This window comes from Heterocephalus glaber, unplaced genomic scaffold (assembly GCF_053883595.1).
Source record: "Heterocephalus glaber isolate CG9 unplaced genomic scaffold, H.glaber_assembly_v1.0 deba00001472, whole genome shotgun sequence".
In the NCBI taxonomy this organism is placed as follows: domain Eukaryota; kingdom Metazoa; phylum Chordata; class Mammalia; order Rodentia; family Bathyergidae; genus Heterocephalus; species Heterocephalus glaber.
The window spans coordinates 50,335,909-50,354,421 of record NW_028258315.1 but is presented as its reverse complement, the minus strand read 5'-3'; the positions used below and the strand labels follow the sequence as shown (position 1 = coordinate 50,354,421).

At 40.5% G+C, this 18,513-nt stretch overlaps 1 protein-coding gene across 11 annotated transcripts in view; it reads left to right on the top strand.

Annotated features, from left to right (window-relative positions):
• Foxp1 (forkhead box P1) overlaps positions 1 to 18,513 on the top strand; it is a 471,410-nt gene that overhangs the window by 314,033 nt on the left and 138,864 nt on the right. For all 11 annotated transcript variants that reach the window (XM_087181343.1, XM_087181341.1, XM_087181338.1 and 8 more), the window contains one exon: positions 6,830 to 6,952. In XM_087181343.1, the coding sequence (XP_087037469.1) occupies positions 6,830 to 6,952 (123 nt within the window). The remainder of the gene's footprint in view (positions 1 to 6,829; positions 6,953 to 18,513) is intronic.

The window sequence follows — 18,513 nt, the reverse complement described above, 5'->3', positions numbered from 1 at the left end:
CACTGAGGATTGAGTCCAAGACCTTCACACTGTGGTACATCCCCAACCCCATTTATCCTGTTATTTATTTATTTAGAGATAGAGTCCCACTAATTTTTTGGGGCTGGGCTCCAACTTGGGATCCTCCTGCCTCAGCCTCCCAGAATGCTGAGACTGTAAGTGTACACAACTTTACTGGATTTTAAAGGCCCTCAGATGGGTGGTTTTCACTCTTGCAAGATTTGTGGGGAGAGTGTTTTGTTTTACACTTAGGCTACCAGTAACATGCCTCATAATTTGTTGTGCTTTCTTTCTCTGTGCATCTAATATTTACACAGTCATCAACACCATCATCTTTCCTTGGATATATACTATGTTCACAATCATTAGAATCCCTCCATGAGATCAGCACACTTTTCCATTGTCCTGTGAGAACCAAGATCTCCTTATATAAAATACCAGAATTTTTTAAAAAAATTCTGTTTGGAGAACCTGCTACTTTGGAAGGCTATTGATTCTGCATAAACACACCCAGCCCCATGAGTTACTGATATTTCTTTGCCTTCTTTCCATCCTGCACTGGCATGGTGGCTGTGTCTAAATCAAGCAAATGATGAAGCTTCCCCTACACCCTCCATGCCAGGCCTTTTACTGAGTGCTTATCCAGTCACAGTCTGTGATGAGTGCTTTTGTCAAGAGGGTCTTGGTTGGTGGAGTTGTACCAAGGTAGCGGGTTAGTTGGGGCATAAAAGGTTCTCTGGCAAGACTCAGATTATATGTAGAGGATGAAAAATGAAGATGAGAATGTGACTTGTTCCCTGCTAAGTTTCCCATGCTGTTCTTTGTTAGTTTTTACTAGCTTTTCCTTCCACCCCTGTATGCACAGTGACTGCTGATTAGCCCATGAAATTATCTGAGCAACAGGTTTGATCTTGAGAGTTAAGGAGAGTCTAGAAGAGAAATTAGAGGAAAGGTGGCTGACTCAGACCGGCCTTTAAAGCTGGAAAAGGACAATTTCTCAGGGCAGACAGGAAATACCTAACTGCTAACTGGCCGGAAAGGCACATGCTGCCTTTATTCTGAGGGTATTCAGGGGCTCACACAGAGCTGCACTGCTGTAAATTACTGGTGAGAAAACACATATAGTCAGAGTTGGCATCAAGTTTTCAATGGTTTCAGATAAAAGAATTCATGGATGTATTTTGTTTTCATGTCCTAGTTCCTTTTCAGAAACATAAAATTGAATTTGAGCTTTAAGAACAGCTAATTCACAATTCCCTTGCTTCTTACTGAAACTAAAATTTGGGGGAACTGATTGAGAGATATGTTTATATAAAATTTTGCCCCGATCTAGGAGTGTAGCTCAGTGGTAGAGCTCATGGGACCTTGGGTTCAATCCCTACAGTTCGTGCGCACGTGTGCACAAACACACACACACACACACACACGCACACAAAAACTGCCCACTGGATTTTTTGAAGATCTCAGAATACAGGAAATTTTTTCAAGCTTTGAGAAGCATATAGTCTCTGTTGAAAATATTCTGTTTTGTGGCACAAAAGCTGTCATAGACTATATGTAAGCGAATGAGCTTGATAGTATTCTAATAAAACCCTGTATGTGGATACTGAATTTTGAATTTCATGTAATTTTCACATGTCATGAAATATTCTTCTTTTTACTTTTTCCAACCATTTAAATAAGTAAAAACCGTGCTTATCTTTGGGGTTGAACAAAACAGATGAGGGACCAAATTAGGTTTATGGCCTATAATTTGCTGACCCATGACCAAAAACTTTCCAGTGGTTGTATTTTGTGTTGGTGCTTATTTAAACCCATCACCAAGTGTGTTTTGCAAAATATTTTATAAAGTTTTTTCCCTTTTTTAATTTGTTGTATATATGTATGTATATGCTTGATGGAACCATATTTTATGTAAATTTGTTAATGTTTCTTAAAATATAGCAAACATGTTTTTGTGCACCGGCTACCTTGATAAACATGCAAAACATGGGATTACCTAGTTTCTAAAATACAAGCACCTGTTATGAACTTGAGATGTAAATAGCTCAAAAGTTGTAAACATGCTTATGTAAAACACAATTTGTAAAAAACAGATGGCACTTATTTACTTAGAATGTGAGGGCATTGATGAGAATGAAATCATCTTGAACCAATAGAATAGCAGGTGCGTCAAAACAAATGTCCAGGTTCCCAGTTGGCCTGGAAACATGGCCTACCAAAGTAGCAGCCAGTCAGCAAGTTGCAGGTTCTCTCTGAACACTTAGAGCTGACTGGGACCACGTATCTCCCTCCCACATGTTACACAGATTGTTGTATAAATGGGAGCCAAGGAAGAGAAGGAAACTGGGCAGTCCAGAGATGAGGTGTTGCGTGCCTTCCACCCCTGTCCCTGCTAACTTACACAGCCATTTATATTAGCTTGTTGAGTGTGTGCCGCTGGGCTCTAAATGTTGTTTTTAACAGTATAGACCTCTCCTCTATGATATCCCTGAACTCCATTTTTAACCTGAGCCCAGAACTCAAACTCAGCACCATATTATCCAGTGCTCAGCAATTGTCAAGCCTTTTAAAAAGGAAGTGTTGATCCAACCCAGTCCAGGAAGAGCCCCCAAGAATAAAAGGTCCCAGAGTCTTGGGAATAGACCTTTTAAGTTATTTACATTAGCAGTTGCTCTGGAACTTAATCAGAGGTGAGTTTTGCTGCTTAAAAGAGAACTTCTTTCATTTCTTCATATCCTTGGACACACACAAATACTCTCCCTTCCTCTGCCTCCTTTCTTCTCTTTCTCTCCCTCCTTTCTTCTCTTCCTCTTCCTCTCCTCCATCCCACACACATGAAAACACATATCCACACACTTATTATTCTACATCCCAACTAATTTTACCCTCAAATAGTATATCTAAGAGACTGTCTTCCAGTTGTGATTAAGACGCTGTTAGGAAAATCAGAACAGTCCATTCTCACTGCTCGGTTGTACAGGAAGACAGATTGTCCCTGAGGTCTCAGTAGTGGAGTCTGAGATGAGGGACATTAATCAGCTGTGGTACACATAATGGGTGAAAGTGGCAGTCACATAATCGTGTTTGGAGAACTCAGTGAACCTAGTTCTCTAGAGCGGTGTCCAAAGGGGGTTCCACTAGCTATTCTATGTTTTCCAGTGGTCAAAAACAAGCATGATGATATAGTAAACATTTTTTACTTACCTTGTACAAATGGTAAATACCAGAGATTTATATAATGTCTGAGTCTATAACTTTAAATCCTAGAGATTTGTTGTCATTTCTCATGTGTGACAATTTAAAATCTAGATTACACCGATGTACATATTACAGAAAATAAGAAATATCCTCATGTTATAAATTCTAATTAATTAGGTTTGAAAATTTGTTGAGACCTTAGGTGATTTTTAAAGTTTGTTTTTATTTATTGGGGGGGGGTCCTACTTTGCTCTAACTTTGTTAATATGGATTACTGTGGGACAGCCCAGAACAATTTCATAGCCAGATGATTTGTGCTTTACACTAGTGTCGCCTCTCCTCTTCTGCCTGTTTATACACACGTTGGGACTAAGCCTTGGAAACCAGTTTGCCCACCTTTGTCTTGTAGAGTTCTCTCCTAAGGAGGCTGACTGAAATTTCCGTGTTCCTGTGAGTTCCTAAACCCTTTCTTCTCTTCTCTTGCTTCTGCCTTTGATTCTCCTCCGTTGCAGGCTCTGTGTGAAATGATGCTTAGAGGCTGGAGTTCACTGTGTCAGTATGTAAATTCACGCACCCCATGTTGGGTCTGAAAAGATATCCTACACATAAATCACTCCCACCCCCCACCCCTGCCTTCAAACCAGCAAACTGAGTCTGGATTCCAGCTGCTAACTTTGAAGTGTGTAATCATTGTATAGAGCCAGCTCAGTAAACATTGGTTGAGAAGAAAACTTAGGTCTGCATTCTCTCCTTCTTCTGTCTGTTGCCGACATACACTTCTGTGAATGTGCTCCTGTGAGAGGTGTATGCGAGGGTTTTTCTTCAAGATACTTAACATCTTCCCTTGTTGTTGACTATAGCTTCTCTGAGATGCGATCATTTTAAAACTGTTTTCCCAGGTTTTTTGAGAACCGGGATAATTATGTAGTATTCTCTTGATTGGTTTCTCTTTGCTGTTACTTCAGGATTAAACGTAGGTAACTTTCCTCTTCGCTCCCATCATATTCCGTGTTGCCTTCCCATGGTTAGCTCTGGCCCCTCTGTCAGCCTCTGCGCCTCACTCTTGACTGTAGCACTTAAGATACATACCGGTTCCCTTTCCTGTATAAAAGAGCCATAAAGCTCCGTGTGAAATAGCAGTGGGAACATACGTAGTAGCAGAGGCTCTTGCTCCTGCAGGCACCTTGCACAGGGGGACTGTTTTTCTTATATGATATAAATGAAATCCTCACTCTGCCCACTTTTACACCTACGCATGTACTGAGTGTCTCCAAGGCGACAAGGAAGCCCCAAGTCCAGCAGTGCTGGTGAGTCCTGCTCTGAGACAGCAGGCTGGAGCCTTAGGCGGCTCCCCCAGGCGCCTTGTATCCCAGATGCTGCTCTGAGCCAGCCCCTCCACCGGCAGACATCCTGTGCTGTCTCTCCTCCCTGGACAGTCTAGTCTTGCCTTGCATCTGACCCAGGGCTGCTCGCTCTGAGTCCTGTAGGGAGGAGGCCTCCCTGGAACATGAGGGGTGTGCAGTAGGGAGGTAAGACAAGCAGACTTTCTGCAGTCCTGTCTGTGTCACTTCTTTGTGCTTCCATTCCTCTGCTTTCCTTTGTACCTCATAGACACAGAGGCACCACTAGGTTTACAAAGTGTAATCAAAATACCCTTCGCTGTAATAGTGCAAGAGCCTTATTTAGTGAGCTGCTACTCTAGCCTGTGCAGCATATCTGGCTCAGGAGCACGAACCCCCTCAGATGCCCGGTGTTCAGTGTACAGCCCACCCTCCATCTGACCCATCTCTCACTCTGCCATTGTCACTATAACTTCTTCTGAGTGGATGTATCATTTTCTTTAAATGCATCAAGTGTCAATCCTTTTTGGAGCACGCATGACTACCACCCTTAGACCTTGTGCCTACTTTGGAAGCCTGTAGTATCAAACCTTTTGAGTCATTGACCATATTTGTGTGAGCCTTTTCTTTGAGGCACAAATAATTTGTTGCCATATAGAAATTATTATTGATGTGTCCACCAAGAAACCTCATTTTGTCCTCTGTACTTTAAGCACATCATTTAGTGAGCATATTCTCAATCTCTTACTGTACTCCTTTTTTTTATAGTGAGACAGGGTCTCACTATTATAGCCCAGACTGGCTTTTAACTCCTGCATAGCCCAGGCTAGCTTCAAACTTGAGATCCTCCTGACTTAGCCTCCCAAGTACTATGACCATGGTCGTGTGCCACTGTACCTGGCTCAACATCTCCTCCTTGACTGTTCTACCACTGAGCTACATCCCAGCCCTTTTATTGATTTTGAGACAGAGTCTGACTAAGTTACCCAGGCTGGCCTCGAACTTCAGATCCTTCTGTCTCATCCTCCCAAGTAGTTGGAGTTACAGTCAACATCTTTTTGGCTCTTAGGTGAATTGGCCTGGAAATCTTAACTTTTCATGTGATTTTATGACATGGGGCCTGCACATCTCAGTTTTCTAGTGTTGATCCTGCTGCTGGCTCTGGAAAACTGTGACTGCCATTATTCCATAATTCTCTGGCCATGAATATCTTCATGAGTGTTTATTGATAGCACTTTTTTTTACTTGAACTTTTAAAAAAATTCTTTATTGGTACATTTTAGGTATACAATACATTTACATTTATCATTGGGTGCTTGTACCTGTACATGATGTATCTTGGTTCTTATTTTTTTCCCCATTACCTGTGTGCCCTTCACCTTACTTGAACTTTTAAAAAGAATGGTTGGCCACTTTGGAGGTCTGTCCTGTTTTCCACTTACCTTATTACCAGTTCATTACCAACTCCCTAACTTCTACCTTTAAATAAAACCATCCCATTTTATAAGCTAGAAAGGGTAGTATAGCTATAATCAATTTCGTTCACAGGTCCAAAATGAGCCTTTAAGAAGACTGCAGTCAGATTTGCTAACTTTTTCTCTTATGTCTTCCAGTAAGATCATTCTAGTTAGGCTTATCTGTTCTGATCTTTCCCAAGCAACTCTATCCATGGCGGCATACTTTTCCTGTGGTCCACCACTTGGCTCTTTCTCTTCCCCTTTCTTTTGTAGTCTTAGGCATTGAACAGAGGACTAGGGCCTCAGGCATGCGAGGCAAGTGCTCTACCACTGAGCTACTTCCTGGCCCTCTCTTTGTCCTTATTTAGACTCAGATGAGGTGACAATGTTGCCTTGAACTTGAGTTCCCAAGTTCTCCTAAAAAGAATCTGAGTAGGGCCAAGCTGTCTGAGTTAGATGAGAGCCCTTCACTATCTCCTAAGTTTCTTCCATGGCCCAGGTCCCTGCTGCTGTCTGCTGTCCCTCATCAGTGTGTCTGAAATTCACACTTTAGGTTTTATGCCAGATTTTTGGTAGGAATAATGTGTCTGGTTACATGGGTCACTACCTAAGAAACTGTGGATGAAATTGGCCAAATCAAAGGAAATGTAAACAAATTCTGGAAAGTTTTCCAGTGTAGACTAGTGGAAAGTTATTGTTGCCTGTTTCCTTTGCCTGGAAATGGACAAGTCCAAGCCAGTGCTGAAGTACACCTCCTGTAAGCCTGTCTATGAGGAAGTCCCCCAACCCTGTGTTGTAACGAAGTTGTTCCCTTTCATTTTTCCTCCCCAGGCACTGCAAGTGGCAAGGCAGCTCCTCCTTCAACAGCAACAGCAGCAACAGCAACAACAGCAGCAGCAGCAAGTTAGTGGATTAAAATCCCCTAAGAGGAATGACAAGCAGCCAGCTCTTCAGGTAACAACACCCCTAACCCCCCCACCGAAAAAACCCTGACATTATTCCCTTTGGGAGAGTTGACAAGTAGTTCAGAAGTGGATTGTGTTGAGAATTGCAAATCATGGAAGAATAATCTTGTGAAATGTGCATTTTTTAGATTACCAACAAACTGACATTTTTGAGAAACTGTTTTGATTAAAACTTTTGTCCTCAGGAGTAAGAAGGTCTGCTACTTACACATAATAGGAGGATGAGGAGTTGGCGGTGTGAGGTTGCTTGATATGAAGTGTAGGTCACCAGTGGGAAAATGTCCTTGAGCTCAGACGTGTCATGGCCTTCGCTCATGATGGGACTAAGAATGGGATGCACACTCCTTGCTTTAGGGCAGTAGGGCTCAGTAGATGATTTGGAGCCTGTGGACCAAGTGAGCGATTTCTGGAGAGATATTTTTGTATTAACACATACTAATTGTACATATTAATGGGCTATTAACTGTGATGCTCTTATACTTGTATACTGTGTACATTTATTACCTCCAAAAACCCTTTTACCACACTCCAGCCTTCCCAACCCACAGTCATGGCTGTTTTTTAGTTTACACAAATGAGAAAGAATACACAGTACTTGCCTTTCTGTGTCTGGCTTATTTCACTTAACAAAATGTCTTCCATTTCCATTGGTTTTTGCTGCAAAATGATAGGATGTCGTTCTTCCTTATGACTGAATAGTATTCCATTGTGTGTGTATATCACATTTACTTATCCATTCCTCTGTTGATAGGTACCTAGATTGATTTCATGTCGTACCTATAGTGACACGATAAACATGGATGTACAAGTGTCTCTTTGGTGTGCTAATTTCATTTCCTTTGGAAATATACTCAGGAGTAGGATAGCTGGATCTGTTTTTAGTGTTTTGAGGATCCTCCATAGTTGTCTCCTTAGTGGCCATCCTGATTTATATTCTTACCTACAGTGTATTGGAGTCTCTTTTCTGGACATATTTTTGATAGTCATATCTTGGGAAGGGGAGCAGGACAGATGCTACTGTCAACTCTGCAGTATATAGGACATTCCCACAGAACACAGCTGCATTTAGCAGCCTAAAATGTTGGTAGTGTCAAGAGCTCTTTAATGGGCCTTAGGAGGATATGACACTTTTAATATCATACCTAGTAATGAGTATAATACACACCCTCTCTCTGAAGTCTTTCCAAGTCTGTGTAAATCATTAAAAATGGTGAGCAGTCTTTTTGTAAAGATGACAAAAAATTGTTTTAGCAACTTTCCCTTTCAGGCACATTGAGGCTCAGGGGTTAATGGAGTAGAGGAAGGAGTGATTTCATAAAAATTAATTTGGATTTTTGATTGAAATAGAAAATTGCAATGAAAATTTCAAAGAAACTTAAATGAAGATATTCGTGCTCACATTCAGCGTAGAGCACTTGCAGGGTCTAGGTGGGTCACAATCTCTTCATAGCTGAAGGTAGCATCATCCCCCAAAGACCAGACTAGTGATGGGTTTCTCACACTGGAAATTTTGGAACAGAATTTATTAATGGTAGCACATGGGTAGAACTTGGTGCCAATAAGTTTGACCACAAAGTCAACCTAAATTCTAGCTGTGTTGACCTTTGGTAGTTCAGGATGGGCTAATACTAATTTCCAAATTATTCTGCAAAGATCAAACTGACCTTGGACAACAAGTTATATTTCTTCTACATCTACTTGGGGAACGTATCTCACTCTAAAGAAAGTTCAGCACTGTAGTGACACTTGATTGGAAAAGTTGGACGACAGGGGGCATTGTTTATAGACAATTCCAAAAGGAGTTGTTTGGTAAACCAGGGACAGTGTGCATGCCTTTGAATGTGTGTGAGTGCAGGGGACATTTTTAATGAGGTACAGTGCCATGGAGGGCCCATGTCAGGTGCTGTAAGAAGTGCTTTGTTGTGCAGATGTCTTAAGAACAGCTCTGGAGGATGAAATATGACTGTGTTGACCTTTCAGCTGTGAGCTTATTTGTCAGGATTCAAATAAGTTGAAAGGATCAAACTGAACAGTTTCTGTAGTCAGACTGGGAATTGTGTTTCAGAGGTTAGCAGCAAAGGCCACATTGCAGATTCCATAACATAGCCAATTGTTGGTACATATTAAAGTACTGGGGCATCTCCTGCAGACAGAGATGCAATTAAAATTCTAATTTATTAATGTATACAGGGAGTCGGCCCAGCCTGTCACTCAGTGATTCAAATGACTGTCCATTCTTTTTGCCTCCCTCTTGAAGCTCTCACAGCCTAAAAAATACTATGAATCCTGTTGAGTTGAACAGACCTCAAGTACATTGGAAAAATGACAATATATTATTGGGGGAAAATGTTATACATAGTAGAGCTTTGGTTAGAGATTAAAAAATACACACATACACAATCTGTCTGATCATACTGCTCTTCAGTATTGAATATCATTTGTGATTTTTTATACTAGACTTATTTTTCCTCATACTTGCTTTTTAAAAACATATGGCATTTTTAGGTAACTTCTTCTCCAAGATGAACGAAGTTCCTTTAGGGCTAAATATATGAAGTGAAGTTTCAGGGGATTTCCTTTTGAGGGCTCAGTTTTTCCTTGCCTGTTATAGGATTTTAGCCACCAAGCAGAGGAATATATGGTACAGAGAGCTTCATGTTTCTTGGCAAGGACAGTGTCGAAGCCAGCCTAACACATTCTGCTGAGTGCTTCAGTGTATATAAAGAGTGGAGAAAGAAGGGGCAATCCTGAACCCCGATTTCATTAAAGAAAATGTCTTCAGTCCCTTCCTATCCCAAACTGGTGGAGTTGACGAGCAGAGAATTTACTTCCCTTGGAGTTGGTTGGGTGGGATGGGAGGGAGGTTGGCTGATGTGTATGTGCGTGTGCACGTGTGTGCCTGTGTGCGACTGACTATTGCAGAATTTCTCCTTAGCTGCTTTCTAGGGTCATGCAAATTCAGTAAGCTTTATTAATTTGGCTGGCCTTCCACAAATAGAAAGGAGAAATTACTAACCTAGGCCACATGGTATATTACCTCGTTATAAAAAATATGTGTGTAACTGTGGTGATTCACAGAAGGAATAACCTTCACATTGAAATCTGTCTTGCATGCCTTGTCCTCGCTGGGGCATCTCAGTTGGAGTGGCTCTGAAATGAAAGGGAAATCCTACAGCAAATCTGAACGGTGTTCATCTCTGATCTTCTTACCCTTTATAACTACACTGAGAAACCTATTTTAGCAAATTTCAGATCTTCTGCATAGAGGATGGCTTGACAGGGAAGAAGGATTTGATCTGCTGATAGCTTGAGGAAAAAAAAAGAAACCTAAATCCCCAAATATACTGTGGCTCATATTTTAAGCATATCTCACACTTCCCTGCTTTATGTTTGGCAGCGCTTTCCAGTTTCACAGGCTGATGATACAAACAAAAGAAAATGGAAAGTTAGAGGAGGCTCTAAGTGGTTACTCGATAGAGATCAGGAACTGCAGTCAAACATCACCGATTTGGACTAATTTCAGAGAGACGAGAGTAAATAGAGAAATAATGCTATCTGCAGATACACATACTGAACCAAATCTGAGCTGGCTGGATTCTTGGTGACATTGTGACTTATTCACGAAGAAGGCATATATAGATAATGGTTTCTGAAGTTCTAGAAAAATATTCTACTGAGTAAGTTGCCTTCTTAATCTATTAACTTGCTTTGCAGATTTTTTATAAATGATACAAACAAAAATTGAAAATTAGTCCCATCCTAAATTCTGAATCAGAATGATCTGAATTAATTAAATGTAATTTGGTGAATATTTCAGAACATCTCCAGCATGCTGGGCATTTGTGCTAGTGGTGATAGATCCAAAATCATGCAGGATATAGACCTTACCTTCAGGATGCTTATGAGTTGTAAAAGAATTAACAGGGTTTTGCTGGGGAAAAAAATATAAGTGGGTAAAAATAGTAGGTTCTTTTTTATAAATATTTATATACTTCTGAAGATTGCTTAAACAAGTGAAATAAATGCTTAACGGTGCAGGTGTGCTTATAAATCCAAAAATGTGTAACTTTACTGGCTGAAGATTAATTTGTGAGTAGATGAGCAATTTTATTGATCAAGTTTTGGAACTTTGACCAGCGTTTCTGGGTAGTAATTCATTTTGGTTCTTTAAGCATTTTAGTTGTTGGCACAAGTATATAAACTGGAAGGAAATCAAATGACACATTTTCTCCTAAGAAAGTAAAAGTACATGTGTATTCTGGCAGCCTGAACGTTAGGAAAGAAAGTAAACCTTGTGTGTTGCTTGCAGTGGAAAGCTGACCACAGTTTCAGGCCGCCGTCTATAAAGAATTTGAATTTGAAGCTAGTCATCTATCTGATCGTTTTCCCTCCTGCCTATCCCTTTCCTTCCAAGGTTAGGTCATGTGCAAGCACCTGGTTCAGGGGGCCATTTCATTGGGAGGACCCATGGTGAAACCCACTGGAAGATCAGCCTTGTGGTCTACTTGGAAGCTAGGATTATAATGAAGACTCCTGCTTTAAGTGGAGGAGGTTAAAATACAAGATTCAGCAGGTGTTTTTTAGCATTTTTATTTGCAGTTATATGAAACGTGCTTTAGGCAGCATTTTTGCATTGCATTAATGCCACATATAATCTTAGTACCTCGTATCATTTCCACGTTACTCACTAAGGAATAAATTGCTAAGAGGAAACCTTTAAAAGAAACTACAATTTTATATTATAGATAGTGAAATTGAATGGTTTTGAAATACTGACCCTTAAAAAATACCACTATGTACTGAATTAGTGAGGTAGGTAATTCAGGGAAGGGAGGCAAAAATATTTTTAAAAAATATCTAGAGTTAACACTGTCTACAGTTGGCATCCCTGGCATTTAAAATGGATAAAATTGAAATTTTTATTCTATTTAAGATGTCATAGTTATCATACGACTTTAGAGAATACCCAGACCCTAAAAATAAAGAACAGTTGATAAGGAACAATAAAACAAACGATGCTTTAAAAATGGTTATTAAGTATTTCAGATCACATACACCATTAAAAATTATGAAAACAGTGACCCTTCTTCCCAGAAAATTGCTCATCTATGCAGAATTTTGTATATATTTTTTAAGTGTTTCATGAACCTCATGAAGTCCATTCTAGAGCCCAGATTCATACTCCTGGTTTATGTTGTTTTCCCCCCAAACTAATACACTTTATTCTTGCCTCCAAAATGCTGAAGTGAATTGCCTTTTTTTTTTCTTTTATGGCAGTATTGGGGATTGAACCCAAGGCCTTTGCACTGAACTACTTCCCTAGTCCTCTTGAATTTTTTTTTTTTTTAATTTTGAGACAGGGTCTCACTGAGTTGCCCAAAGTGGGCTCAAACTTATGATTTTCCTGACTCAGCCTGCCAGAATGCTGAGATTACAGGTGTGTGCCACCGCACTCAGCTGAGTTAGCTTGGTTTTGATATTTCCACTTAAAATGTGTGTAGGATGAGCCTGTATCCCAGTTGGGCCAGGACAGCCCCAGTCCATGCCTGGGTGTGTTTACTGATAATTTCTACTTCCAGAAGTATCACAGTTTGGACATTTCATTATATAGTCACCTTACTTACCTATATCAAAGCATTAAAATACAAATGTGATGCTGATACTTTATAAGTTACCATATCTGTGTTACCACATGCAAAGCATGGTAAACAGTGAATACTAAGTTGGTGCTTAACATGGACCAGCCCCATAACTACTCTATGGAGCAGGAAGTATCCTTGAATCATTTTATGGAAGAGGAAAATTGAAATTTAGGTGAAGTGTCCTGCCACAAAGCTTGCTGGCTGTGCTAGCACCAGGATGGGAAGCTGGCTTGTAGAACCATAGATAGCCTTTGTGCCGCCGAGAAGTTAATTATTGCCTCTCCTCTATGTGTATTTACTCAGCACCTACTGAGTGTCATAGTTTCCATAAATAAGCAAATTATGTTTTCCAAATTATAAACAAAAATAAAGCCAAACCAACAAAATCCAACTCCACTGTAAATATCTGGATTTCCATCAAGGGGATTCAGACCTGCATAATTATCCTAATTGTAGCCATGTGTGCGTGTCTTTTTGCGTGTAGGTCCCTGTATATTTGTGTGTGTGTGTGTGTGTGTGTGTGTGTGTTGTGCAGCAGTGAGGGAGCAACAGTGAAGTTATTTCTTATTCTCAAGACAGAAGTGCTCTTAGGAGTTCCTGTGTGTCGAAACATGGAATAGTATGTTATAATCATTGTTGGGGCTAGGAGGTGGAGAAGGACAAGGGGAGAAAACATACTTGACTGGTCAAAAATGTGTAAATTGCTGACAAAATGACACATGTAATTAAGAGTGCTCCTACCATTTTACCTTGTGGTTTACACCTCCAGTGTTGAAAAAGAGAGTGACTCCCACCTCGCTAATTACCATTATCACCGAAATGCTAGGGTTGCAGTCATTAGTTCCATGTGCATTTAATTAGAGGAAGGCTGAAATTGGATTTAACTTATTACTTTTTCATGGATCACTTTCTTGTCATCACTTCAAATTGGATTGCAGCCCCAGGTAACTAATTATGAGAGCCACAGGATCAAGAGTGAAAAAAAAAGGTAATTAGGAATAACACTGTTGGACCCTTGCTGGTCATCCACTTGTGCTTCAGGAAAGAAAAAAAAAAAAAAAGAAGAAAAAACTGGAGCCTTATTTGTGGTATTACAGATGAGAGAGTTGGAGCCTTGTCGGGTTGCTAGGCATCATGGGAGTATGTCACCACCCATCGTGGCTTCTGTGATACACAGCTGAGTTGAAGATGTCACCTCACCGTGGTTCCACAATCAGCTGCTTAATACCTAGATTAAACTTACAAAAGCAACAGATTGGTGGTAGGTATGTGGCATCTCAACAACTGTGTCATCTGGGGGCCTCCCATATATGATTACAACAAAGCTGTCAGGATGCCTCTGTGCCAAAGTACAGAATATTTTAAGTACAGGGAGTTAGAATTTAATGAACGTATTAATGTTCCAGAAACATCATTCATATCTGACAGGAAGACATATCAGTCAGCACAACAGTAAGGTTTAGGGTTTATAAATCGAGAATGGCTGTCAAAGTTTCTAGCCTCCTATGATACTCAGGCCATTTATTTTACTTCTAAGTTTGTCCCCACCCGCAACACACATGCACTCATACCCCAAATGTTTTAGAGGCTTCCCGAGATTCTGTTTCTCCTTCCACCCTCATTGAAAATACTTTAAAATAAATTATATTGTTTCCATGTGTAGAGCAGAACTCGGAACTGCAAGCAGTCAATTTTATTGACATCATCTGAAAAAATGTTGATGACAGGTCGAGGATGTGAAAGGATTGGATTTTTAAAGTCCCAGTGCTGTGTGGCAAAAAATAGTAATTTACTCTTATTACCCAAAGGTCTGAAAGTTAGATTCTTCAAAGAATGGATCCTTCTTAAAGAAAGGTTGTGCCATTACAGTGAGAAGACATCATATCAAGCCTGTGGATTGCCTTGCAGGGAGAAAGGCTTTTTTTTCCTTTTTCTTCTAGTGCTGAAGATTGATCCCAGGACCTTCCCACTGAGGTACATCCCCAGCCCTTTATAAAATTTTTTATTTGAGACAGTGTTGCTAAGTTTCTATGTAACCCAGGCTGGGCTCAAACCTTCAGTTCTCCTGCCTCAGCCTCACAAAGTTCTGGGATCACAGGCATGCGCGCCACCATTCTCGGCTGAAAAAAGGCTTATTAGTTTCTCATAGAAGTGAATCACCAAGCAGAGATGGTTAGAGTTTCATTAAGTTGTTTAAAATTGGTTTTAATGTTCTGTTAATGTAAGCAAATAATCCTGCCCCAAGTGTTGGGTGACTTTCTGACCTGGGTGCACAAGGCTTGCTCATTGTTCTCCAGGAGAGGGGAGGGTATTCCAGAATGAGGCCACCCTGTTTTCATATTCCTGAAGTGAGAAAATATCATTCCTGGAATTATGCGTCTTTCCTGTGTGAACTTTCTGCACAAAATCTCAAGAACCAAAATAGTAATCATCAAGTCTAATGCAGAAAATTAAGGCCTTTTTTTTCTTTTGGAACATCTTAAGTTGATTTAGGATTTTGTACACAATATTCTTCTGTGGTTGAAAGGGGGCACATGGAGGTCAAGTGATGTAGTGTTTTCCATTTTTCCATATGAGGCTCACAGTGTGTGCTAAAAGCAAACTCCTTTATTTTCTAAGTCTGCAAGAATTTCTGATGAAGTGCAGAGGGCACATTCCCTGTCAATTTGAGTAGCCAGCATTTGTGAACTACTGTTTTTTCGCCCTTCTTGTGCATCTTTACTTCCCTGCCCCACCTCCCTGTAAACCGTGGCACTTTTCTGACTTACACACAGTGAAGTCCTCCAATCTGACACTCATTAGCACACACCATTGGACTCTGTCCAGTGCTTAGAAAATTTCCTGAAGCCTAGAATAACAACATTCAGTGTAACACCATGCCACAAGTGGCAATGGGGTAGTCAAGTTCCTCTGGCACCCTGCCTGGTCAGGAAAGCCAGCTGACCTCTAGACACTGGGAGACCCAAGTCTTGCACAGGGGATGAGCTCAAAAAGTTTAGAGAAATACACTTCTGAAACTGCAAGGTGAAATACCTTTTTCCCCGATGCTGAGTTTGGGGGGTTGAGTTAGAGTTGTCTGTCAACATTAGCTGCCCAAACATTAAAGCCAACCATTAGCCAGCCATTAGACAAATAGGCTACACCCCACTCTCTACAAGATTTTTCACTTTGGGAACTACTGGGATTTAATTCATTCACTCACACACACACTTATTCATTCAAATTTTATTCATTGAACTTTGCTGTATTGTGATAATATGACCAAGATGCAACCCCTGCTCTAATTTTAGAAAAATTACATTGTGGGTCAAGTTATTGTAAGCCACATTTTGAACAGATACCTGAGTCACAAAAAGATAATAGTAATACGATTAAATGTTGAACACATGCGTAGTGCCTTCTAGGAAACAAATACTGTGTGACAGCCCTACAAGGGTAAGTTTTACTACTGTTCCATTTTATAGATGAGTAAAGCATAGCATAGAGAAGTTAACTTGCCCAAGGCCATGCAGTGCTAAGTGACAGAGCTGGATTTCAACCCACACTGCCTGGCTCAAGAATCTCTGTTCTTAATCCTTTGCACTCTGTTCTTCTCACTGAGCTACTGCCCAGCAAACAGAGGCAGTGAAAGGAACAAAATCAGAGATGATGATGCCGAATGCTTGTCACTAACCACCAGACCACACTGTCTCCTAATTTAGACGTATGTTTATGGGTATATATGAAAAATAGTGCTTGTAATTGAAATATGCACTTTCTAAAGGGAAATGATGCTTGGAAAAGAGAAGAAAGATGGGTATTACTCAAGGCCGGCAGACAACTCTGAAAGTAATTGTCTAAAGGCAGCCGTTGAAATTGAGAAGCAGTTTGGAAAATGTACAGTTTAGGAAATTCGTGTTTCGATGTAATTACGGTAGTCGTGAGCTGATGTCATGCCTAGTAACTGTTTTTGTATTGCTTGGGCCTTTGTTACTGAGCTGTGATATCATGAGCAAACTATTATAAACATAGCATGGATATAGCATGCTTGTGTAACAAAAGATCGGGAACTTTTATTAAGTTTGTTTTCCTTGTCATATTGTAAAAATTTATTATGTGTACTGTGTATATTAGAAACAGATTTGGGTAATTCTGTCTAAATGAAGTCATCTCAGCTATTTCCAGACTGTCTGTTTTTGGTTGTGAATAATTTTCATACATCAGATGGTTGTCATATTTAGTCGCTCTCAAAATTTTAAAGAGAACATATCCCATTTTGAACTTTTGGTGGACTTCAGCTGCCTTGCTGTTGGGATTGTTTGAGTTTGAAATAATGGCCGTGTAAATTATGGAGACTGAATACTCATCATTTCTGAAGGGTCTAGGGTTGCTGCCTTCTAGTCATAACTTCCCCCTCCCTCATCCAAAGAACAGATTTTTAACTACTTAAGTAGGAGAACTTGAAGCTGCCAGGACACAATTGGGCAGAGAGTGCCAGCCCTTGTCCATTTTCATTACCTCCCAGGGAATTTCTTTGGTAAACATTTAGGGAGACAGAGCTCAGCATTTATCAGTGTTCACGGTAAATGTGGATTTCCAATGGGGAGTTCAAAACTTCTTCATGACTCGATCCTTCCCAGCTACTCTCCTACTTCCTTAGCTGCCAAGCGCTTAGAACTAGAATATTCTACTGGCTGCTTCAACTTGTTTTGTTTTGTTTTGTTTTAAACCAGTCACTTTCTCTCCCAGCCTTCTTAGAGTCTGGCTTTTGTCTTCATCTTTTTCCTGATTCTTTTTAAGGGATTGAATCCAGAGCTTTGAGTCTGCTAGGCAGGCACTCTACTACTGAGCTACATTCTCCATCCCAACTTTCCTGCATTTTATTGTCAGATCACTTCTTGGGCTTTTGGTTAAGATCAAGTGCTGTATTTTATTGTCAGTAAATTCAGTGGCTATGTCTCCATCCTTATTTACTTCAGCCTTTCTGACCTCTGAGGACCATATATGTTGCTTTCACTGTTTTATTTGTGGGAATTGTTGTCTTTTAAACTTCTTTAAATCAGTATTCCCTGGCCTCCAAGCCTTTCTCCTCCTGCTTCCCAGTTCTCTTATGGAGTTCAAGTTCATTCTTTTTCCTAAATTCAGTTCCTTTGACCCCTCTGATAGGGTATTGTGCTCTTTGTCACTTGTGCGTCATGACCCCAAGCCCATTTGTAGTTCTGTTCACGCTCACCCATGGCTCCCTCTTATTAGCACAATTTCACTTTCATCACATCAAGTTCAGTATCTCTTATCCAAGGGATCACTTTTATCCCCAGGCTTTATTAGTAATAGGCATTGAAGTCATCATTGACGCATTAACTTCATTCATCCTCACCGTGTTCATCATTGCTTCTGCCCCTTCCTTCCCGCTGGAATCACCCATCTGATTTTTTCTCTTTTTCCTGCTGCAGCTGTGTGGTAGAGTTAGCACCTCAGGTACCAACCACGTTCCTGGGTCTTGGCGAAGACTTTCCATTTTCCAGCTCCTTCTTCACTCAGAACCCTTTGTGTATGTGTGTGTGTGTGTGTGTGTGTGTGTGTGTGTATGTGTGTGTGTGTTTTGTTTGTTTGTTTGTTTGACAGGATCTCACTGTGTCACTGAGTTGCCCAGTCTAGGCTCCAACTTGCAGTCCTCCTGCTTCAACCTCCCAGAGTGCAGATATTCTAGGAACTCACTATACTCCCAGCTCCCCTCTTTGATCCTTATGTTTTTCTCACATCTGATGTACTTCTCTCAGCCTTTCCATAAGTACATTGGTCCTATGCTTTTCAAAACATAGGATCTACTCTTAACCTGCCACACCAAGCACAAACTCGCCAGGATTCATCAAGCTTCTAGCACTTTTTAAATAAAGTTTCCCGAGGAAAAAGGTATAGTCTTTTTGCT